A 25,135-nucleotide genomic window follows, 5' to 3' on the forward strand; every position below is an offset into this window, starting at 1 on the left:
GATATATAATATATATATATATAATATATATATATATATATATATATATATATATATATATATATATATGTACACACACAGTGGATGCCCTGTATTCGCGTTCTCCGGATTTGCGGACTCACACATTCGCAGATTTCTATCGGGAACGTTTCCCCGCATTATTCGCGGAAAATTTGCATATTCTCTGTATTTTTCTATGAGAAATATCCACAAATTCTTGGGTTTTTTTTTATCAATTTCATCATAAAATGCACTTTTTGTGATAAAACTATTAAAGAACCCAAGTATAAAAACTTTTAGTGGGTTTTTCTTGCTTTGTAACTAACAAAATAGGCTGTTTTCAGTGTTTTTATAGGGGTTCCAACTATTCGCGGGTTCTAACTATTCACGGGGGGGGGTTTGTCTGGTACGCATCCCCCACGAATACGGAGGGACCACTGTGTGTATATATATATATTATATATACACAGGCGGCCCGCGGTTAACGGCGCAATCACTGAACGGCGAATCGGTTTTACGGCTGTCGTCAAAAATATTCATTAAGAAAATAAGGTATTTTTATGGCACAATTTTCAGTTAACCCTTTAACGCCGATTGGACGTATTAAACGTCGACATAAATTATCTGTCGGTTGCCGATTGGACGTATGATACGTTGATAAAAAAAGTTTTTTTAAAAATTCATGGATAAATACTTATAGGCCTACCTGGCAAAAACTTTTGAATCACGCGCCTTGGGGGATGCTGGGAGCTCACGGATCAAGGCGTTGTTTTGTTTACAATTGTTACGCAGGCGCGCAAGCGCAAATTTCTTTCTTATCGCACTAAAAAGTATCAGTGACATATCTCAGAAATTATTTTGTCACTGACATAATTTTTGCACCATTTTAAATTAGCTGTTACATGGAGTATTATATATGAAAATGTGTGCAATTTCATGTAGAATACAACAAAAAAATACTTATGATTGTAGCTTTTATCAGTTTTGAAATATTTTCATATAGATAACGATAAGTGCCAAAATTTCAACCTTCGGTCAAATTTGACTACCGAAATGGTCAAAAAATGCAATTGTAAGCTAAAACTCTTATATTCTAGTAGTATTCAATCATTTACGTTCATTTTGCAACAAATTGGAAGTCTCTAGCACAATATTTTGATTTATGGTGAATTTATGAAAAAACTTTTTCCTTACGTCCACGCGGTAACTCTTCCGAAAAAATCAGTTTTATACATTTAACTTACCTGCCAGATATATACTTAGCTTTAGACTCCATCGTCCCGACAGAAATTCAAATTTTGCGGCACACGCTACAGGTAGGTCAGGTGATCTACCGTCCCGCCGCTGGGTGGCAGGAATAGGAACCATTCCCGTTTTCTATCAGAATTTTTCTGTCGCCCGTATTGTAAACAACGTTTGCGGTACCTCCTGACTTGATTTTCGTTTTTCATCTCCATCGATCTTCTGGGCTGTCTTTTGCAGGGAAGTACTGGGTCTTTGGTTCGGCATACGCTTTTAGTAACTTTTTAATGTATTTAGCTTCGAGTTTTCGGAGGGGGGGGAATTACGTGAAACTACCGAATTTGTTGGTAGACACTCACATATTTTGCAATAAAGGGAAACTTTAATATCTATTCACTAATACATGTAAGAAGTGTTAAAAAAGCTTGATTGAGGAATTTAAACACTCTAACTTCCTATTCAAGGAAGTCAGAAAGCATATTACTAAAAACGCTTCCTTTAGAAGCGTTAATATGTCTCGTATTAACGAGCAATTAGAGTATTAACAATACTAGTAGTTGTTTCATCCTCATCACCTTCTTACCTCACAGAAACTACAAATTCATCTTGTGAAAAATTGAAGAATAAATCTAGAGAGCTCATAATGCGAGCTCTTAAAAAAGGTAAGAAGTGAATATAGTGTTTCCAGTGCAGTGGAGGGTGCGTTCTGTTCGGCTCCATCTCGCTCCCAGGCCTAGTCCTCTTCCAAGCTCCCAAGCCCAGAGGAGAAGGAATGTCGAAAGCCTTACGGAGGTTACGGAAAATCCCCACCGATCAGGCGTCCCCTCGGCAGGTTCTGGAGCATCCCAGACTGCCAAGGAGGGCCATTGCAAAGGCATCCTTAAAAAATGTGCGTCTTTTCATTCGATTCTTCATCTTACATCCGAAAAGACAAAGAATGGACATGTTTGGAGTTCGGACGATCTAGCGTGTTCTCGGAAAGTTAAGAGAACACTAAGTGCCATCTGGGCTAGAAGCGGGAGCCGCGTTCCAGCAGTCTAGTGCGAGCCATGTTCCAGCAGCCAGCAGCGAGCCACGTTCCAACAGTCCAAGCGCGAGCCGCGTTCCTCCCTCCTAGCGAGAACCAGAGTCTGATCTCCTGTTTCGCTTTCTTCCATGAAGCGTGGAGTTGTGTCCGAGCTTCCTGAGAATGTTCCGCCTTCTCCCAAGCATCTAGCTCCTATATAATTGCATATAAAAAATATATATAAAAAATTCGACATTCGGTCAAATTTAACTCGTCAGATATGGTTGAAAACTGCATTTCTAAGCTAATATTCTTACAGTATAGTAATATTCAATCATTTGTCTTCATTTTGAAAGAAATTGGAAGTCTCTAGGACAATATTTAGATTTATGGTGAATTTTTGAAAAAAATATTTGTTTACGTCCTCGCATTACGAATTCATGCATTATTTTGTGATAATATTTTCTCTGTATTGCTTTTATCGTTTTAACAATGTGTATACCAAAATGATCGCAATTTAGTTTACATTACAACGAAAAAAAGTAACTTTTTATTGTAGTGTCTTACCGAACAATTATAGAGCCGTGATTTCCACGAGCGGCAGGATACTAAATTCAAATTTAGCGCGTCGGCGTCCGCCAACACTGGTGGTGATGACGTCATCTCCCTCCACTCGCGGGAGAACCAGGTACAACTGCCCAGGTGAATCCAATTCTTTTCCTGCCGGCGTCCGGTGAACATCGGTGGTCGGTGCGGTTGGATGACTTTGCTTTCGCTTTTTTTTTCTGGTGGAATTGATCTTCGGAATTGGTGAAGTACTCTTTTTTGGCGTTGTTGTTATTTTGCTTTTTATTTAGGCGTTGCCATGTCGGATTCTAGTCCGTCGGGAGTTAGGTTTTGCATCTCAGGATGTAAAACTAGATTATCCACCAAGTTAGAATATGATTCTCACACTAAATGTGTTTTAAGTGTAGGGACAGGTTTTGTTCAGCAGATCGAACATGTAACGAGTGTAGTGATTGGACTGATTCTCAATGGAAGTTTTTTTTAGTTCATACTCGGAGAAATTAGCTAAAGACAGAATTAGAAAAGCAGCGCTTAGGGAAAGTAGACTTAGCTCTGCTTCGTCTTGCGATGCATCTGTTCCTTCTGTTTCTCCTCAAATTGTTATGTCTCCTTTAACTACACCTCTTATTCCTCCTACTAATCCCACTTCTCCGGCTTCCCGTGTAGTTTCTTCCGACACCATTGCCAGTCTGGAATCGAGGTTAGATCAGAAATTTTCGTACTAGCGAATACGGTTTTGCAACTTGGTAATTCAGTTAAGACGTTTTTGGAGAAAGCGACCTCAGGTAAGAGTGTAGGTGAGGGTGCGTCTGTCCTGTCCTGACACGTCTCCTAGACAAAGGTCACTGTCCAGCTCCCCCGCACCGGGGAGAAGACATACCGGAAGTCCAAGAGAGCGATCGGGATTTTGCCCACAGACAGGCGCCTCTCTTGTTGAGCCTGTTGCGCCTCAACAGGGCTCGGTTTAAGCGTTGGAAAGGTGTTGCGGTCAGACGCCTTTCGAATGATTCAAGCGATTCGTCTCCGTCGCGCGGCGCTCTTGGCGAGATTCGCCCTGTTTCGCGTCCCTTAAAGAGGCGTTCAGGCGCCGATTCTTCGCCTCCTCCAGTCAAGCGGTATAAGGAGCCTGAGAGTAGGGTTGCGCCGCGGACGTTAGCGGCTCGTTTGTCGCCTCAATCTGTGCCTTTTTTCGGCTCCATCTACTAGTAGAGATTGTGGTTTTAGCGCTGTAGCTAGCAGTTCTAAGGGTGTTTCTTTAGGCGCTTTTTCGTCTGTTACGCCTGATGCGCCTGTTTCGCCTCGAATTTCGGCAGCTCCGAGCGAGGCGCAAGTAGTTTTTCCGCCTCCTGCTGAACATTTAGGCTCTTCCAAGCCTACGTTAACTGTTTTTGATTCGTCTCTGGCGCCTTTGCGCAAGCAGTTAGAGATGTTAACCAACTGGATGAATGAGTCCAAGGGTGGTTCGAAACCTTCAGATCCGGTTTGTAGTTCCGTCTACTTCTTTCGGCGGTAATCGGAGAATGAAGAAGAAGTAGAGGAGGAGGATTCACATCACCTCTCGTGTTATTCACGTCTCCTTAGATTTCTTCTGGTATCTTATCCAGATTATTTTGAGAAAGCGGCTCCGCCGCTCCCCAACTTCCGACTTTTTTGATGAGGAGGAAAACTTCAGACCCTCTCCTCCCAAAACTTGTTCTATCTAAAGCGGTTAGACATTCGTTGAAAGAGACGGAGAAATGGATGTCTATGAAAAGAGACTTAGGGAAGGCTCTTTTTGCTTACCCTCCCTCTAAGTTGCTTCGTAAGAGGTATAGGTTTTATGTAACTGGGGAAGCTCCTTCTCTGGGAGTTTCTGCCTCCTCCCAGGGAGACTTCTCCAGTTTAATCGACTCCTCTAGAAGATCTGCTTTCGCCGCAGCGAAAGTTTTCTTTACAGCGCCTGAGTTGGACCACGTTGTAAAGAATCAATTTAAACTTTTGGAAGTCTTTAGCTTCCTTGATTGGACTATTGGCGCTTTAGCGGCCAAGATCGAAGACTGTCCTTCTCTTTCCCAGGAGTTAGCGGAGGATTGGATTGGTGTTCTGTCCTGTGCGGACAAATCCATTAGGGATGGATGTGATGAGTTAGCTTCGCTCATCGCCTTTGGTACCCTTAAGAAAAGGCAACTTTGGTGCTCCTTTGCTTCTAAAAGGGTTACGTCCCAACAGAAGTCTGCTCTCTTGTTTGCTCCTTTTGTGAAAGATAACCTCTTTTCAGACGATGTAGTGTTGTCCAATTTCGTCTGCGCTAGATAAGAAATTCCACTTCGGATTTACTGGCACAGTCTACTAAGAGACCTAAAGCTCCTGTGGAGACTGTTCCTTCGGTTTCTCCTCTGGCCCAAGCGCCTTTTCGAGGGAGAAAAAAACCCAAGCGCTTCTTTCGGCCGAAATCGAATTTGCGACCCTCAGTCTAAGGCCTCGGCCAAGGTTAACAAACCTTCCAAATGAAAGCTCGGTTCTTCATGCACCAGTGGAGCCAGGCTGGCTCTGTTTTGGGAGGAATGGGAAAACAGAGAGCAGAAGCCTGGGTAGTGCAAGTACTCAAGTTCGGCTATCGTATTCCTCTCGTTTCACCTCCCTCGCTCTCACCTGTGCCAATTCCATTCCAGGCATACTCTCCGGGCTCAGACAAATTTCTGGCGCTAGCCGCAGAAGTGGAAGCGCTTGTTCTCAAAGAAGCGATAGAACAGATAGAAGGGGATTTTCCTCCAGGCTTTTACAATCGCCTTTTTGTAGTTCCCAAGTCATCAGGGGGCTGGAGGCCGGTTTTGGATGTGAGCTGCCTGAACTTGCATGTCCAGAAAACAAAATTTCATATGGAGACCACTCGGTCGGTTTCTGGAGTCCATCAGACAGGGGGATTGGATGGTCTCTCTGGACATGCAAGACGCTTATTTTCACATTCCGATACATCGCGAATCTCGGAAGTACCTGAGGTTCATGTTCGAAGGCAAGGTGTTTCAGTTTCGGGCGCTTTGCTTCGGACTAGCGACCGCTCCTCAAGTTTTCACCAGGGTTCTATCCCCGATAGGAAGCTGGCTACACATATTAGGAGTAAGAATCTCCCTCTATCTGGCGATTGGCTTCTCCGTTCGGAATCAGAGGAGTCGGTGCATGAAGGACTTGGAACAACTCTGGATCTTGCCAGAAAGTTAGGAATTCTGGTCAACAAACAGAAGTCCCAGTTGGTTCCATCTCAGAGCATCCTTTATTTGGGGATGATTCTGAATGCTCAAGTTTTTTCGGGCTTTTTCTGTCCCGAAGAGGGTTCAAGGCTGTCTGGAGACAGTTCAGGAGTTCTTGGACAAAAAGGTAAGTTCTGCCAATCAGTGGATGAGGCTCCTGGGCAAATTGACGTCAGTGAGAAATTTGTGACGTTGGGAAGGACTGCACATGAGACCTCTGCAGTTTTTTCCTGAGAGCCTCTTGTGCAGGAAGACACAACCAGACTCGATTACCTTTCCTGTCACAGATCAAATAAAAGAGGACCTAAGGTGGTGGCTCTCTCGAGCAAGGTTGGAAGAAGGGTTAGATTTACGACCCATCCTCCCGAACCTACAGTTCTTTTCCGACGCATCGGACACAGGTGGGGAGCCCTACTGGGAAATCAACGGACTTCAGGAGCTTGGTCGGAGAAGGAGAAGAAGTTCCACATAAATGTAAAGGAACTGTTAGCAATTTTCTTAGGGCTCAGACAGTTTCGGAGCTTAGTAGAAGGCCGAGTAGTGGCAGTGCATTCCGACAACTCCACGGCTCTCTCGTACTGCGGAAACGGGGGGGACTCAGTCTTTCTCTCTGTACGAAGTAGCCAAGGATCTCCTCCTGTGGTCAAACGAAGCGAAGGTTCAGCTAGTCCCGAGATTTGTTCCGGGAAAGATGAACGTCCCCCCCCTGTTCCCCTGGCGACGAGTAAGTTCGTCAACAGCAAGTGTTACCTCTGGAGTGGACTTTGGACAACAAGATTTGTCAGAAACTTTGGCGCCTTTGGGGACGACCGTCAATAGACCTGTTCGCGACATCGAGGAACAACCGTCTTCCTCTCCTTTTTGTTCTCCAGTCCCAGATCCTCTAGCTTGGTCGGTGGGACGCAATGCTGTTGGATTGGTCGGGTCTGGAAGCTTATGCATTCCCTCCGTTCGGTCTAATAAGAGAGGTGCTGAACAAGTTCATGTCGCACAGCAATGTAACGCTAACGTTAATCGCTCCCTTTTGGCCCAGGAAAGAGTGGTTCCCGGACCTTCTCCAGTTGTTAGTAGACTTCCCCAGACTTCTTCCTCCAGAGAAGTGGCTTCTCAAACAACCTCACTTCAAGAGGTTCCACCAAAACTTGTCCGCTCTAGCTCTGACAGGGTTCAGACTGTCCGGAATCTTGTCAGAGCGAAAGGATTTTCAAGAAGAGCTGCAGAAGCTATCGCTCGTTGTAGGAGAGAGTCTTCTAACAAACTCTATCAGGGAAGTGGAGAATCTTCAGAGAGTGGTGTAGAAGTGCTAAAGTCTCTACTTCTGCGACCTCTTTAACAGAAATAGCAGATTTTCTTCTATTTCTTAGGACTCTAAGAAACTGGCTTCCTTCGACGATCAGAGGATATAGCCATGCTCTCTTTTCGGTTTGGTTTTTCGACATCGAGGTTTGGATATTTCCTCCAATTCAGATCTGTCGGACCTCATTAGGTCTTTCGAAACCACTAAGCTCCCGCAAGATACAGTGGCTTGGAACTTAGATGTGGTGCTTAAGTTCCTCATGGGGCCCACCGTTTGAGCCTTTGAAGTCGGCTTCACTCAGGAACTTGACTAAGAAGGCGGCTCTTTCTTATTGCACTAGCTTCTGCTAAGCGTGTCAGCGAATTGCACGCTATAGACCAAAAGAAAAAGTCGGTTTCTCTCAAGGCAATGCTGTATTTTCGGTATCTTTGACCTTTCTAGCCAAAAATGAGAATCCTTCAATCCTTGGCCGAGGAGTTTTGTGGTAAGGAACTTATCTGATTTGGTTGGACATGAGGAGGAAGAAAGGCTCTGATGTCCAGTCAGGGCTATTAAGCAGTATCTGTTTGCCACTAAGGGTATCAGAGGACAATCTTCTAAGCTCTGGACTCGGTTCAAAATCCCTCTCGTCCTCTTTCTAAGAATGCTATATCGTTCTTTATTAGAGAGCTTATCAGGGAAGCTCACTCGCATCCGAGAACGACAATCTTTCCGTTCTGAGAGTTAAAGCTCACGAGGTTAGAGCAGTGGCAACTTCTTTAGCATTCAGAAAGAATTTATCTTTAGCTTCGATTCTTCAGAGGACGTTCTGGAGATCGAATTCGGTTTTTGCGAGTCATTATCTCAAAGAGATTAGAAACGGTTTCGAGATTTGTAAAACGTTAGGTCCGGTGGCGGTTTCTGGCATGGTGTTGGGAGAAACGGCACAGGGGTCGTCACCTCTATGCTAACTTTTCACCTTGAATAGGTTGTCGAGTTCAAGGGAAGCTGGGGGTACTGAGTACCTGGGATACTCACCAGTCTGTTAGGTCAGATTTTACAATGGTTGGGTATATATGTTTTTAAATCTGGTGTTGGTGACAAATGTTTTGTATGATTGAATTTCTGGTCTTAGCCCAGGGCAAGGGCAATCTTTGTTGTTACTATCCTCCGTCAGTCAGCCTTGACTCGCTTGAACTACGGAAGGATTCCACTCCTGTAGAGGCTAACTTTGGGCAAATTCCAATTCCTCTACAATAGTAAGAAAGAGCACCGACCAGAGGCAGTAACAGTCCCCCCCTGCTGTAGCTCTCTTACAAGGTAAGGTACAACAGACACCTTGAGTGTTTAACTGGTATTGAAATAAATGTAACCATTTAAAAATACTAGTGGTCCACTGAATCCACCTTCCCATAATGTGTAATCAGCTCTATAATTGTTCGGTAAGACACTACAATAAAAATGAAATTTTCATTATTAAAATGAAGTTTTATTGTATACTTACCGAACAATTATGATTATACCCCACCCTCCTCCCCTTAGGTGGACGGACGGGCAGAAAGAATTGGATTCACCACCTGGGCAGTTGTACCTGGTTCTCCCGCGAGTGGAGGGAGATGACGTCATCACCACCAGTGTTGGCGACGCCGACGCGCTAAAATTTGAATTTAGTATCCTGCCGCTCGTGGAAATCACGGCCTCTATAATTGTTCGGTCAAGTATACAATAAAACTTCATTCCTTTTAATAATGAAATTTCATTGTTACCTTTAACCGTTTCGCGCACAGCGCGATTTGATACAATTATATATGAAATTTCGTTTTGCGCTATCATATATCGCATTATTTATATATGATAATGATAATTTTTTTCATTTCTGATGGTTGCATACTAAACTTCAGCCAATGAAAAAAAAGGAGCCAAAAATGAACTCTTAATCTTGAAAACTAAGCACACGGGAGACATTTTTTTTTTTTACCGCTTCGGCGTTTAAGGGTTAATACGTTCAACGAGATGACAATCAAGGAAGGCTACAGTTCTCAGCAAGTCTTCAAATGTGACGAGACCGGACTTTTTTGGAAAAAAAATGCCTCGTCGGATGTACATCACGGAGGAAGAGAAGAAGCTACCCGGGCATAAGCCTATGAAAGTCACGCATACTCTTGCACTTTGTTCTAACCCCAGTGGGGATTGTAAGGTGAAGCCCCCTCTTCCCCTTTGACTTCCATGGCCCCACAGCTGAGGAAAAAGAAGTTGGCCTTGCCCCCTCCCCCCCAAGAAGTCTCGCACAGAGACTTTTAAGGGTCTTTCCCACTCCGATGGGACAGGTGGGTCTTCCGCTGGTCCTCCCATTCCTTCGGGAATGGGGCCCGTCTCTCCTTCCCCAGGGAAGAAGAAGACGGAGACCGTAGGGTTGCCAGCTACCGCTGGTACCTCTGCTCCTGGCTCCAGAGGTTCCACCTCTGGCCCAGGAACCGTCTCGGCCGCTCGCTCACAAGCGTCACCGAGTGTACAGTCACCTACCAGTGACCCTGCAGCCAGGGTCCAGACCGTTGAGCCTGCTCACCGTCAGGACCCAGGCACGGAGCAGAAGACTGGCAAGAGTCGCTCAGGTGACTCTCGCCAGGCCGGCGATCACTCTCGTAGCAATCCCCCGGTTCCCAGGGTTGACGTGACGGTCCCAACAGACTGTCCACGTGTAGAGGCTAGGAAGAGGTCCCCCTGGTCGCTAGGTCCAGCCGCAGGTACCGTGGCGCATCGAGAGGACACTACCAGTCACCCGACCGTCACTCCCACCAGGACCGGACGGCTCGCACGTCTGGTAGCTGTTCTCCTGACGCACGTGACTGACGCTATCGTTCTCGGTCCAGCGCTTCTCCTCACAGAAAACGCTGGTCCAGACCTGCAGCTTGATCGCCACCGTGGGTTGGCGATCGCCTGCAGTCCTCCCAGCCCACCGGCTCCGCTGGTAGGCATGTAGGAGTGTCAGGTCTTCCTTACCTGTCCCTTCAACCTTCTCTGGCTACACTGGGAGGAGTGAGGCATGCAGGGGTGACCATGAGGAGTGCACTCCTCAGGGTCCCACCACGAGAGCCTACGACCCTGGCTCGGTCCTTGGACCTAGCAGGTCATATGCCCAAGAGTTTGAAGGAGACCGCAAGGGGTCTGGCGAGGTTCTTCTTCCTGAAGGAAGAGTGTCTCGAGAGGTGATCGGCCTGGATGGATCTGACGGTCCATCGCCTCAGGACGCGATCACCCCCGAGTTATAGAGGTCCTTCGCAGAGGTCACTGCGCTGATTAGTCAGCACAATAACCTCGGGGAAGGATTGGTGATTGCTCCCTCCGAACCTCCATCGAGGTTGGAGTCATTCTGGGGACCCAAAAAGGAACCTAGAGCGATGGTGGATTTACCCTGGTCCACCTTGGCCGACAGTGTGCTGGGCCAGGTCGACGCTCTTGTCTCCAGACAGGGGGGTTCGCTTAGGTCCAGCAGGTCGGACAAGCTGCTTCCCCCTCCTTTGTCTTGCCAGCGGCATTTCTACGCGCCATCGGTGGACCCGTTGCTGACCAAGCAGGTTGACCCAGAGATAGCTAGGCTAACTCCGGGGGTGCCTCTTCATCACCTGTTGGCTGAGAACCTCTGGTTTTCAAAGCAAGAGGCATCGGCCCTGGAAGCGACTGCCATGGCAGCCTTCCAGGCAGTCTCCTGGCTGGACCTGTGGTCCCTCACGGTGTCCAGAGACTCAGCCTCCTCGGGAGTTAGCGTTCCTGAGGAAGACTCGGCGTTCGGGAGATTGTGCCAGTCTGGAGGTAGTGCCATCTCCTACCTTGCCCACCAGACGGCCAACCTGTGGGCCAACCTGGTCCTGAGACGTCGGGACTCTGTCCTGGCTCAGGTGACTTGGGTGGCCAGTCGAGAGGTGACTCTGGGTCTACGGAACGGACCGTTGCTGGGTTCCTCCTCTCTCTTCCCCAGAGAGATGGTGGACGCTGTGGTGGAAAAGCGTCGCACTGATGACGGCGACCGCCTTGTACACCAGGCAGCCTCGAGCAACTGCGGCCAAGCCTCTGTGCTCGGCTAGCTCTTCTTCTGCTTCCAAGACATTAGCACTGTCGAGGTCGCAAGGAAAGACACAGCCTTCATCTTCTGCTTCAAGGAGTGAGTGTCAGCCCTCCTCCCAAGCCTCCTACTCCCGTAGGAGACCTGCCAAGCGGAAGCCGAAGAGAGGGAAATGCTATGGACGGCGTTCCCCCTCACCTGCTGCCAGAAGGGGGGGTTGCCTGGCGAGCCATTGGGCAACTTGGCAGCGCTATGGAGCCAAGACCTGGGTAGTGGATGTTCTTCGGGAGGGATACCTACCACCCTTCGAGTCGCGGTCACCCCTCACTTTGCACCCGGTCCATCTTCAGACGTACGTTCCCGGTTCTGCCAAGGACGTAGCACTTCAAGAAGAAGTCAAGGACATGCTGAGCAAACGAGCTGTGGAGATCGTATGAGATCAGTTGCCGGGTTTCTACAGCTGACTCTTCCTAGTGGAGAAGTCTTCGGGGAGCTGGAGACCGGTGATAGATCTCTCTCCCTTGCACCGATTCGTTCGCCAGATTCGGTTCACGATGGAACCAGCAAGCTCAGTGCTCGATTCCATTAGGGAGAACGACTTCATGCTTTCTGTGGACCTGAAGGATACTACCTATTTCCAAATACCCATCCATCAGTCCTCCAGGAAGTACCTCCGCTTTATCCTCGATGGGACGGTGTACCAGTTCAGGGCACTTTGTTTCAGTCTCTCAACCGCCTCATAGGTGTTCACACGAGTGTTCACTCTGGTTTCGGCTTGGGCCCATTCGGTTGGGTTAAGTCTGATGAGGTATCTCAACGATTTGCTGGTCCTGGCGAGCTCCCGCTCGCAGTTGCTGCAGGACAGAGAGCGACTCCTCGACTTATGCCGCGATCTGGGGATCTTGGTGAATGACAAAATGTCAGATCTCGAGCCCAAGCAGAGGATAAAGTACCTGGGCATGCTGATCGACACTGTAGCAGCACGAGTCTTCCCCGCAGAATCGTGGATCAGCAGGGAGGCAGCCAGATGGTTCCTGTCTCGACGGGAACAGTCAGCTCAGCAGTGGCAAGTCGTGATCGGTCACCTGTCGTCACTGGAGAAGTTAGTCCCTCACGGGTGTCTTCACCTGCGGTCTCTTCAGTGGAGACTAAAGGAATGCTTGTCACAGGCACGGGATCCACAATCCTTCCTGGTTCCTCTCACGAAGGAAGTCAGGGAGGACCTGGGCTGGTGGCTAGATGACAGGAACCTCTTAATAGGAGTGCCCCTGCGCACTGCCCCTCCAGAGATGCTGCTGTTCTCAGACGCATCGACCAAGGGTTGGGCGCACACCTGGAAGAGTTGCTGGTTGCAGGAGTGTGGAACCATCACGAAAGGCACCTTCACATCAACTTCCTGGAACTCAAGGCTGTGCTTCTTGCATTCCAAGAGTTCTGGGAATGACTGATGGGACACTCAGTGGTGTTGATGAGCGACAACACCACGGTAGTGGCATACGTCAACAAACAGGGGGGCCTAGTGTCCCTCCCGTTGCACCAGTTGATGATGCAGGTGCACCAGTGGGCTGTAGCTCACTCAGTAGAGCTGTCAGCCAAATACATTCCAGGAAAGAGGAACGTAGTGGCAGACAAGCTCAGCTGCCAGAATTAGGTGATGGGACTGAATGGTCTCTACACCCAGACGTGGCGGAAAGGCTCTTTGACCTGTGGGGGCGTCCAGTAGTGGATCTGTTCACCACCTGGCACAACAGAAAACTCCAGGTTTTCTTCTGAGTTGTGCTGGACCCATGGACAGCGGCAGAGGATGCGTTCCAGCACCCGTGGGACAATCTCGTAGTGAATACCTTTCCCCCGTTTTGCCTGATTTGCAAGGTGATCAGCAGTGTTGATCACCAGCAATCTTCGGACGATTCTGGTGGCACCCAAATGGCCCCAGTCCATTTGGTATCCGGACCTGCTGGCTCATCTCTCCGAGGCACCGCTAGAGATTCCCCCTTGGCACAACCTACTGTGCCAACTGCACGTGGAACGGTACCACCAAGTAGTTCAGTCCCTGTGTCTTCACGGCTGGCGCTTATCCACCATCTCTTGTGAGCGAGAGGCTTTTCTCGCCGAGCAGCAACAGAGATGGCTGATTACCTCAGACAGTCCTCTGCAGCAGTATAGTACCAGGGAAAGTGGTCCGTCTTCTGTGGTTGGTGTTTTGGACGGGGTCTCTCTCCACTTAGAGCCACTCTTCAGCAGGTAGCAGATTTCCTCGTCTTTCTTCGCCAAGAAAAGCTCCTCTCCGTCTCCGCAGTTAAAGGCTACAGAGCCGCCCTGGCCCTAGTCCTTAAACTGCAAGGAGTCGACATTTCTACTTCCATGGAAATATCACTCCTAATGAGGAGCTTCGAGGTCTTGCCCACCCAGGGAACTCAGGCCCATGGGGTGGGATGTGACTCTCGTCCTTAGGAGCTTGACTCGCAGACCCTACGAGCCGCTCCAAGAGTCGTCAGACAGGGATCTGACCCTCAAACTGTCTTTTTGCTGGTCTTTCCTTTGATGTTAAGCATTTCAGGGGATGGGGATCAGTTACGCTCAATTTTGTCCTGGACTTCGTAGCGAAGACTCAGAGGCATTGGTCCAACCCTTGCATTCCGCAAGAACTTGTCCGTGGCACAGGTACTGAAGGCAGGGGTTTGGGCCAACCAGACTACCTTCACCTCCTTCTACCTTCGGGATATTGCCCACAGGTCCTTGGACACTTTTTCCTTGGGACCCGTGGTGGCTACTCAACAAGTTGTGTAGCTTACCCAGCTCCTTTACTGGACAAGGTAGCATCTCATCCTTGTGAGACTGCATGAATGGAGAGTGAATGAGAGTGGGACTGGCTTCTCTTCCTCCTCTTTTTCTTCCCTCTCCCTGTGTGCAGAGGGTAGCAGTCGTCACCATGCTGGACAGGATGACAATGCAGGTAAGCTACGTGATCGAGCTCCATTCTATCCCTTTCATTAGGGATAGAAGCGTTTATCCGTCCCTTCCCTAACAAGGGGGGAAGCGGGCACCAGTGAGAGACCAACCCAAGACTTTATATTTGGCTCTTACGTAGGACCTAGTTCTTGCTTGCTATTCATAAGAGGCACGTTTGCCTCCCTCTTATGAATTGGTCCAGAGGTCTGACCACTGATCTTGCAATGCACACTCCGATCAGTTGGGCAGAGGCTAGGTTCCCCCCCCTTTGCTCTTACGACCAGGGAGGGAACCCAGGTTGGGTGAACACCAGTCTGTTCACAAGACTCAGATTCCACCCACCAATAAGTGAGTCTTCCTTATGTAAAGGACTGAAGGTTTGTATTACGTGTCAGAACCAATCACAATTTTAAATTAAATAGTATTTTTCCTAACTATACAAACCTGAGGTCCTTTACACATAGTCCCACCTCATGCCACCCCTCACTCTGTTTCTAGGCATAAAGCAAAGTGATATGTTTACCTCCAGTCGGACGGGACTCCCGACCATCGGACAAGCAGTTACTACCAAACTATCTTGTTAGAAATCTTACGACCGGTCCAGCTGGCGCTGAATAGTAATTCCTTATGTAAAGGACCTCAGGTTTGTATAGTTAGGAAAAATACAATTTAATTCAAAATTGTGATTTTATCCTGTCCTAGCCTATTGGCTGTAGGTACTATATATTTCTAATGGTAAATTGTTTAGGATGACTTTTAAATATTAATAATATAATTTCAAAAGTATATTTGATGTAGGATGATACTTTAAGTATACATTTGGTATTTGAATTTTCAAGATAGGCAGTTATAAGTGTTTCTATTTCTTCATTCTTTTATCTCTCTCTTTCTCTTTCTAATGGTAAAATGTTTAAGATGACTGAAATGATATTAATAATATAATTTCATAGGTGTATTTGATGTAGGTAAGTATACATTTAGTATTTGAACTTTCAAGATAGGCATTTATAAGCAATTTTTAGGGGGATTCTAACTATTTTCTTGGGGGGGGGGGGGGGCTTGCTGTTGTCTGGTACGCATCCCCTGTGGATATGGCGGATCCACTGTAATTTATTGTTTACATGAAGCTATTACGTTATTTCTTTCAATTTCCTTTATATTTTGAATTCTCCTTCACTCTTAAAATTTCCCTCAAGTTATTTCTCAAAATTTCCCTCAGTTTGTGAGTAGAAAAGGGTAATACACGAGTGTCAGAAGGACGATCGTAGCATCTCCCCATTGTAAGAAGACGTTAAATGGCCAAACAGCCATTAATGTCTACTAATCTTTTTCGGGAAACAAACATGAGCCCTTCTCTCTCTTCTCTCTCTCTCTCTCTCTCTCTCTCTCTTCTCTCTCTTCTCCTCTCTCTCTCTCTCTCTCTCTCTCTCTCTCTCTCTCTCTACAAAATAGAGCAAAATATAATAAATAAAAACTAGTCTGCATAAAAGTTAATTCTAGCACTTCAGTCTTTGAATTCAAATTTCAAACGGTACTCAATTCCCTCAGGAATTTACATAACCATTAAGCAGACCTACCTGTATTGTTTACCCTATTTAATTCAATAATTTCATACAAACTCTACAAATGTCTTATCTACTGCAAGCAAATGCTTGTACTTTGCATGTCATTTATGTTCCCAGTTAGTGTTAATACTAACGCAAGGTATGGTATTGGTAACTGTGCTGTAAAGTAAAAGTAAGTAGATTGACACAAAAAGGGGGGTAAAAGAACATTGACATATGGGAGTTACTATAAGATACAAGTACTTAACAAGAGAAAGAAATGGTAAGGTGGAAATGCCTATTGTGTGAAAGAAACTAAGTTAAAAATTGTTATGTTGTGTTTGTATTTAGTTGTGAAAAGCATTGTGTTTGGTTGTTTCATGTGTTTAATTGTAAATACGTACATGCATGTTAGTGGTGCCTCAGTGAAAATGATTGGTTGTCATTTGTATATGTAGTTTCGGTAACTAGCCGAACCTTTTGTGGTAGTTTAGTTACGACTGATTGATGAGGCAGTCATAGTTGAGATACCATCCGAGGAAGATTTTATTCTTGCGGATCTCTGGGAGTCGTCAGGTTCTCCAAAGCCACTTGAGTATTCCTTTCATTTAAAAGTTCATTTAGGGATTTTCCTTTAGGAGATATGCATATCTAAGAGTAAGGAGAATATCTTGTGGTGTCCTTTGGTTGAGGATTACAAAGTAGAGATTGTGGTAGCGCTGATTTGGTCAATTCAGGCTAAAAAATAACAAATCTGCTATTTGTATTAACATTAAGTTCATATCTATAGATTCATTGTTTAAACAATGCGATGCAATGTTTTAAGTGTTATTTAGAATTAGTGAAGTAACCTAGGTTTAATAGTATAAAACTTAGGCTATGATTAGGTTAGTACGTTTTGAGTCATTTTAGGCTATACACTCTTACAATTTGAAATGTTCTTTTTTTTTTGAGTGAGTCAGAATAGGCACCTCATGTGTAGAAGAGGAAGAATGAAGAATGTAATGGAGAGGAAGATGATCGTTAATATGATTCCTTTCATTTCAGTTGCAATGATGGTAATCATACAATCAGAAATCATTTTGAAAACATCCACAATATTGTGCATATGGAAATATGAGGTGACAGATGAAATTCGTGTGAATATTAATCTAATAGCAGTCAAGAACTTGGGGAGAATTGTGAGCTGCAAATAGGTTGTCACATATGCACATGCACTCATACAGTAAGTGATCCAGGAGGCTAAAGGAGACTTATGGTAAACAGATCTTCAGAATTGGGAATTTCAGAGGATTTTGCACATGAGCAAAAGGATAGGTTAAAACAATGAGTTTAGTTAAAAAATAAAACATTAACAAGACATTCTTGAGGAGCATTGGTTGTAAGGCAGTCTCCGGGGTACGTCAGGTTCAGGTTAAGTTGTTCCAGACTTAAGGCGCTGTTAACCTGCTTTACGGCACTGTAACCCGAACTTACAGTGCTGTTGCTATTTATTCCCATTATAATTATGATGATTTGGGATAAGGCAATTTTTGGCTTACAGCTCCCCGCTTGGAATGGAACCCCCACTATGACCTGGGGACTGCCTGTAATTGTGTTGTTGCTGGTAAATCCACTTGCCTGTTCTGAATGTCAGTTGTGTCGTTATTCAGTCAAGGGTATTTAGTGGATCATTTAAAGATAAAAAATACACTAGTACCAAAATGTCACACTACTGCTTCTAATAGACTGCATAGAGAGAAGAGTTTTACTCCTTCTCCTACCTCTTCTCTATCACTGCCTCGCCATTGAGTCAGGTGTTGGAGGATCAAGGACTTTGTGGTTTTGTCAGCTGCAAGTGAAGGAGTGCATCAACATTTGTCCCACAAGGTCATGTTTTTCCCCACACGTTTGCATTCGTGAGGTTGGAAGTGGAGCTAGTGGAAGGAAGGCATTCTCGGAGCGATCTCACTGATGTTCCAACTTGTTTCGCTCCACATGACATGAACTTGTAAGGGGGGGGGGGGGGTGGTGGTGGTCATCACTGGTCTGTGTACGGGGTTCATCACTCGTCTACGTACTTGACCATTGCTTGTCTATCCCCACACGTTTGCAAGGTTGGAAGTGGAGCTAGTGGAAGGAAGGCATTCTTGGAGTGATCTACTCGCTGATGTTCCAACTTGTTTCACTCCACACAGCACGAATGTGTTGGGGGTCATCACTGGTCCTTGCGCATGGTTCATTGCTCGTCCACAGGGTGACCAGACGTCCCGTAATTGACGGGATTGTCCCGTATTTATGACATTTGTCCCATGTCCCGTATCGACCCTCCCTGGGACGCCTTTTGTCCCGTATTTTCAATATCTAAAAAAAAAAAAAAAAAAAAAAAAAACCAACAACAACAACAACAACAACAACAACAACAACAACAAAAAACTAGCAAATTTTGTACTGAGCATACCCCCTTCAAACGCTCAAGTGGAGCGAGTGTTCTCTCTGATGGGCCAACGATGGGGTGGGTGTAGGAACCGTAGCAGTGTAGAGCTGATCAAGTCAGAACTACAGATAAAGTGCAATTTCACACTGTTCTGTTCGGAGTTCATCACATATGCTCAAACCAAACACCATCTCTTGAAAGCAGTTGGATCTAGTGCAAAATATGACAAATGGAAAATAACTTAACAACAATGAGGAAATTAATTTTAAAAGGATTATTGAAAGGCTTTCATCATATGTATTTTATAGTCTGCAATCTATTCAATATTGTGGCAAGTCACTTTTGTTATTAATATCCTTCAAAGCTGCAAAACATGCTTGATTGCAATATTCTTATGCTTTGACACATGTAATGAACAGCTGATTGTAACAAAATCTACAAAGAATGCACTTTAAAACAAAAGAAAAGTCAATAAAGAAGGCTCAGAAGGACTGCCTGCGTCACAGCGTGCATAACTTCGCATAGGTTGTGTCTATATTGTTCAACTACCTCTTCAATTTAAGTGTCCCGTATTTCAATTTTCAAAATCTGGTCACCCTGCTCGTCCACGTACTTGATCATCGCTTGTCTATGTACATGATTCAGCACATATCCAGCTGTTTGATATGTATTTTCATCCCGCGCCTGTATACCAACGTCCATGGACATGTAGTGCCATGACCATGTCCGTACACCAATGTCCGCTTCCGTACACCAACTTTCACCGATGCATGCCAACGTACATGTATGTTTAAGCAGCCACATACGTGTACCATTGCCCACGTCCGTATACGTACCAAGTTCATGTACATGGTTCATCGAACTGCCACATCCGTGTCTTCTCTTCAAGTTACATTGTGTTCGGAAGCATAGTTATTTTGACAAATGATGACGACCTACCAAAAGGTCATTCTCAACATCTATGCAAATGCCAGTCGATGGATTCATTCAATCAAGCCATTCGGCCTTCTTTGGGATTCAGGCCTACTTTATGATTAGACACTTGGGTCTAGGCCAAGACACTTCGAGGAGAAGGAAGGTAAGGAAATGTTGGCCTTTTAGTCTAGCCTAAGTAATTGCATTCTTACCTGGCAAGTAGCTAACACGACGTAGCCTAAGTGGGTAAGGTCTTAGCCTAGCCTAGATAATTCAGAAGCCTTCTTAACCTCGCCTAAGTAGTTGAGTTCTTAGCCTAACAAGTGCTGAGATCTTAGCTAACCTAACCAGTTAAGGGCTACAATGTCCTTAGCCTAACTAGTTAAAAGCTGCTTTAATCCAGTCTAATTGGTTAAGTTCCTAGCCTACCCTGTCTAGTTCTAAGCTACTTTAACCTGGTCTAAATGGTTAGAGTTCTTAGCCTAGCCTAGCTTAATTAGTTCAGTGCTACCTTAATCTAGCCTATCTGATGAGTCTTAGCCTAGCTTAACTAGTGCAAGGATATCTTATCCTAGTCTAGTCAAGACTTCCTTATCCTAGGCTGAGTGGTTCAGTTCTTAACCTAATCTAACTAGTCTAAAGCTACCTTGACATAGTCTAAGTGGTTGTTCTTAACCCAACTTAACTAATCAAAGCTACCTTAACCTTGCGTAATTGGTTCAGTTCTTAGCTTAACTAAATACGTACTCCAGTTCTTAACCTTGCGTGTGGTTAATTCACGAACTAAGAGTAGCTAGTATTGTTGGCTAGAACCTTCTTCCTTTCTTTCTTAGCTTAGCCTAAGTGCTAAGATTTTGGTGTAGCAAACCTACGGGGATAAGTTCTTAGGTTAACCTAGAATGACAATTAATGGGCACGCTAGTTAAACCTTCCCTGGCATATTTATACTAGCGTAGGTGTTTCTGCTAGCCTAAGTGTAGGAGTTCTCAGCCTAGCCTACTTGATTATACAAGATTTCCCATTTGTTTAGAAGTTGGCTTTGGGTTAGGTTAGGTTTGATTCCTAGCTTCATCTTCTCCATACGAATGACCAGATCAGTAAAGTAACTTAGTCTGGTGGCCTTACCTTTGAATTACGTAGGATCCATCTTAGCTGTATGTTGCTCTGGAACACTGCCATGATGGTTCCTTAGCCTAGAAGGGGGCCCCGGGATCTATCACTACAGACCGACTTCTCTGATGAGTATCATACTGATTGTAGGTCATCATAAGGTTTAACCTTATAAGAAGTCTCTACTGTAGAAGATGCATGTCTCCTGGGCAGCTCAAGGACTTCTCCCAGTTTTACAGTGCAGTTACTTTGTCTTGCAAAAGGTTGCAGTAGGAGATTTGGAGAATATCTGTGCTGAGTTTTTTGTTTTAGGACATCCCCATAGAGTGCCCTATTATCTTTTTGGCCTTTTGAAGACTTTGTTAAGCCTTGTCCTTGGTCAGGTATTCTAGAAGTCTTCTATTCACTGTCCCAGAATTGTTCATCGGAGATGAAAAATCCTTTTTGCCACTGGCTCCTTTCTTTTGACAGTCGAGATGCACCAGTGTGCAGTTGACACCTTTATGGAGCTCATAGTAAGGTACTTCCAAGCAGGAGGATTGTGTTGACTGATATTCCAGACAGTGGAGTAAAGCCCTTAGTATAGAGTGGTTTTTGAAGCAGGAAGTAGTGGTTTATCATTTTTTTTCCTTAGGGAAGATCAAGGTTAGACCTCTTTTCCTCTCACTACAAGAAGAAACTGGGAGTCTAGGATCCTCCTCCTCAGGCAGAGGATGCTCTTTAGCATCTTTGGCACAATCTCCTTCAGTTCTGCCAGATATGTCAGGTACTGGGCAGAGAAATCTGTGGGATCCGTTAGGCACTGGACAGAGTAATCTGCCGAATCCATCAGGGCTTGGGCAGAACTATGAGCCCCAGAAATTTCAGGGTGTCTTTGATGATTCCCGTGTACACAGGTAGTGTGGTTCCCAGAGCTAATATATCTTCTGTCAGCAGTTCTAAGAGAAATCCTTCATGGACCCTTCCTTACCAGCCTCATGTGGAAAGGTTCCACCAGGCGATAAAATCTGTTGCTTCACGGCCGACGACTGTCAAGTATCTCCTGAAAGCAAGAAGGTTTTCTCACAAAGCAGCAGGCCAGATGCCTAGCTATCTCAGGAGACTCAGATCTTCTTCAGCAGTTTACCAGAACAACTGAGCCATGTCAGTGAGCTGTTATGGGATTTCCTTTTCTTTCTCAAGAATGAAAAGGTCTTTCCATCTCAGCTTTCAGGAACTGCAGGGCCAACTTTGGTTTGCTCCTGGTCCTCAAAGGCTCAGACACCTCTTCATCCTGGGAATTAGTGTGTTGTTTTTTGAGTTTTGTACAGTCTGATTCAACAAAGGGGCTCAAATATGCAATGTGCAATTTTACTCTGGTCTTGAGTAGTCTCATTGGAGCTCCATGTAACCACTACGTCAATAGTTAATAGGAGATCCGACCCTGAGACAGTTCTTCCTGTTTGCATTGACTTCCTCGAAAGAGAGAGTTAACTTCATGGCAGAACCAAGTGTGAGAGGTTTGTGGCCTTCAAATTGTCCCAGATTTTGTAGGTAAGACTTAGAATCCCTCAGTTCATGAGGAAAAGTTTGTCTTGTTTTCATTCTACTCCAGGAATGAATTGGTGGACAATGGTCCATAGGAGTTCTTGCCTTGTCCTGTTATGTTTGTCTCTATTTTTTTAACTTTTCTTTCGTTATTGTGTTTGAGCACTTACGGGTTTCTTTTATTCTCCTTCTCTCTTCTTTCTTATAATCTTCTTTGTAGTTTAGTGGTAATGTTTGGAAGGTTATCTGTTATATGGGCTAACCTCCAATTATCACTTGCGATGAGTTTCTATTCTCTTAGGAACATTGTGGATTTAATTCTATTCTTCCATGTCTCTCAGGAGGACTTTTTACATGGATACGTTTCCGGGATACATGGCAAGTTAAACACCACTTAATTAATCTTACTTATAATTAGAGTAGTACAAGTTTACAATTCCACTTCACAACACTACACAGGAACAGAGGGAGAAATGGATATAGCCTCCCCGTATAAGGCTTAGATCCTAACTAACTTTCTCTGGGAGCTGAAGTGAAGTCTGAACCTAACTCACAATTTAAGCTCCTCCTTAACTACTTACTAAGACACATCCCTAGATCAGTCTTATTGGTTCCGTTAATCTACGGTAACCACCCACTGAAGGTGTCAAAGTTCAGATTTTCCACTGGAGTTTGCATTTTACTGTTTTAGCAAATAGCTGCCTGTGTTTTGTCTCGTTTTCGAAACTGCTATTCCTGCAGTCTGATATTGCCACACATCTCTCTTTTCTACCTCTCTTGGTAGACTCTTTCATTACTCTACCCTCACTCTATATATATTTCTACCAGTGGATTTTCATATCTAATTGTCCCTACATATTCATAGACAGACTCTTGTTGTCTCCTAACAGTCCTGTCAAAGCTCTGCCCTGCTATCTGAGGATTTTCCACCTAAGACCAAGGGTCATTGACTGTGTTGGCACCGGTCTGTCCAGAATGGAAGTTTCCAAGATCTCCTTGTCATTCTGGCTGTGTGAGGTGATTAAAAAGAATACTCTTTATCGGATAGTTCTACCACAGAGTCTGTGCAGGCTAAAGCATATCACATCAGAGGAATGAGTTCCTCTTTGGCAATTAAGAAGAATTTCTCTGTTCATAGGGTTTTGAATGTTGGTTCCTGACTTAAGCAGACCACGATCACTTCCTTTTCCTGAAGGACATTGCCCACAGGTCCTTGGACACTTTTCCTTGGGTCAGGTGGTGGCTGCCCATCAAGTTGAGTAACTCATCCAGTGCCTGCAGCAGAACAGTTGGTATCTTACCTAAGATGATTGTGTGGGATAGAGAATAAGGGAGATGGCTGGTTGTCTCCTCCTTTCTCTTTTTCCTTTTTCTTCTTCCTGGCAGGCAGGTTGAAGAATTTGACACGTCATAAGCTGGAACTGGTCTGATACAGTCGAGTGTGGAAGCCATACTTGTTGCAGTATTTGTGTGTTCCTATATAAATAAAAATCTGTTTCTCAGTAGCACTTATTCCTCTCTCTGTGGCAGATGTGATTTGTTGCTTGAACAGACAGAATTCTTTTTACCTTCCACTAATACAATGAATCTGGACATCTCTCATTATGTTTCGTCCCAGAATGTTGAGTTTTTTAGATACTCATTTAGTATCTATTCTCTCATGGGCTCAGACCCCCTTCCTTAGAACTCGTTCTTCTAGAAAGGGTAGTCAGGCAGGCTGAATCCCCAGCCGGTTCTGGATACTTGTACCTCCCCCCAAGTATGTCTATCCTTTTGTTAGACCGAAGGTTTGTTCTGCGTATGAACAAATGACAAATTTTTAATCAATTTTTATTTTTCATAGCTAACAAACCTGAGGTCTTAAAGTTAACTGACCACCTCTAGCCGGCCCTCTCATATCCTGGGTTGGAAGAAAGATGCATATCGTGGGGTCCGAGCTTGGTCGGTGACCAAAAATCTGCCGCGTATATGTGTGAGTTGCCATATGCCACAGATTTCTTGTTTTACAATATTTGATTGTTTTTACCGGTTTCCAGCTAGCACTAGAAGAATTATCCTATCATTAAGACCTCAGGTTTGTTAACTATGAAACATACAAATTGATGAAAAATTTGTCATATTTTATTAATTTTGTACCTCATTGCATTTTTATATTTCTAATTGTAATTACAAATTGTATTTTATTTCAGTTTGAAAAACATTATATGAGTCTAAAGGCACATCAGAGAACATGGACACACAAGTATGCTAGAAAACCTGGAGTGAAAAAAAATAGTACAAGAAAAAGTAGCATGACAAGTCAAGAACGGAGGGAATTAGGGCTCCATAAAATCAACAAGCTTGACAAAACATTTGAAATGTTTTTACCTATCAATAAGATGTGGAAGGCATATGCAAAACGACATCTATCCATCCGTGAGGACAGCACTCATGAAGGTTTGGTCAATTTCATTCAGAATAATGTTAGAAAATTAGAGTACTTTGGATGTTTTATGAGAGTTTCTAGGTCTGTATGCTCTGAATACATTGGAGTTGTTGGCATTGTCATAAGAGAAACCAAAAATACATTTTTGCTCATTTGTCCAGATAATAAAGTAAAGACAATTCCCAAGAAGCATAGTGAATTTAGCTTTGTAGTAGAAAACTTTGGAATTACTGTACTTGGTAATCATTTGAATCAGAAGCCTGCTGTTAGAGCTAAACATACATTTAAGAAACATTGTATTTGGTTGTAAGTTTTCAAACATTCAATCTTTCATTTTTTTTTATATTTGTAATAAGGAATTTTCAGTATTATACATAGTCTATGTTGTAGATATTTAATACTGTACACATAGCAATTTAAAAATCTGATGTTAAAAAGAATGCAGAGAATTTATGCAGTGGCACTAAGCCAAAATTGTACAGTAATGATGTCTTATACCAAGGAATCCACAAATTCACATTTTCAGTACTTAATGTTATCAGTATCCTGTAACAAAAATGTCAGGGTGTTGTGGCAAAATTTCCTACCTTTTATCAAATTGTATTGTTCCAAAGTAAACAAAACTGTATATTAACATATTTGGTACATTTTATTATTCAGATCACAAAGGAAAATTTATCAGTAGTAAATAAGTACGTACTACTGTTAAAGTTGGCTTACATCTCTGCGCCGATAGGCGAATTGGCATTCAAACAAAAGATCGAATGGCTGCCCAGATGACTGTCTAGTGCACCTGTGCTCCATCAGGTGTGTTTCAAATGTTTTAGCTCTTGGTGCCATTGTGTATAGGTGCTTGTTGGTATGGCTG

At 44.5% G+C, this 25,135-nt stretch overlaps 1 protein-coding gene across 4 annotated transcripts in view; it reads left to right on the plus strand.

Annotated features, from left to right (window-relative positions):
• LOC135196253 (ribonuclease P protein subunit p29-like) overlaps nucleotides 1-24,905 on the plus strand; it is a 78,392-nt gene extending 53,487 nt beyond the window's left edge. For all 4 annotated transcript variants that reach the window (XM_064222941.1, XM_064222940.1, XM_064222939.1 and 1 more), the window contains exon 3: nucleotides 24,032-24,905. In XM_064222941.1, coding sequence (XP_064079011.1) covers nucleotides 24,032-24,577 — 546 coding nt within the window. In that variant the 3' untranslated portion in view covers nucleotides 24,578-24,905. The remainder of the gene's footprint in view (nucleotides 1-24,031) is intronic.
• The last annotated feature ends 230 nt before the right edge of the window (nucleotides 24,906-25,135 follow it).

The sequence above is a fragment of the Macrobrachium nipponense genome, chromosome 17 (assembly GCF_015104395.2).
Source record: "Macrobrachium nipponense isolate FS-2020 chromosome 17, ASM1510439v2, whole genome shotgun sequence".
NCBI classification, from domain to species: Eukaryota; Metazoa; Arthropoda; class Malacostraca; order Decapoda; family Palaemonidae; genus Macrobrachium; species Macrobrachium nipponense.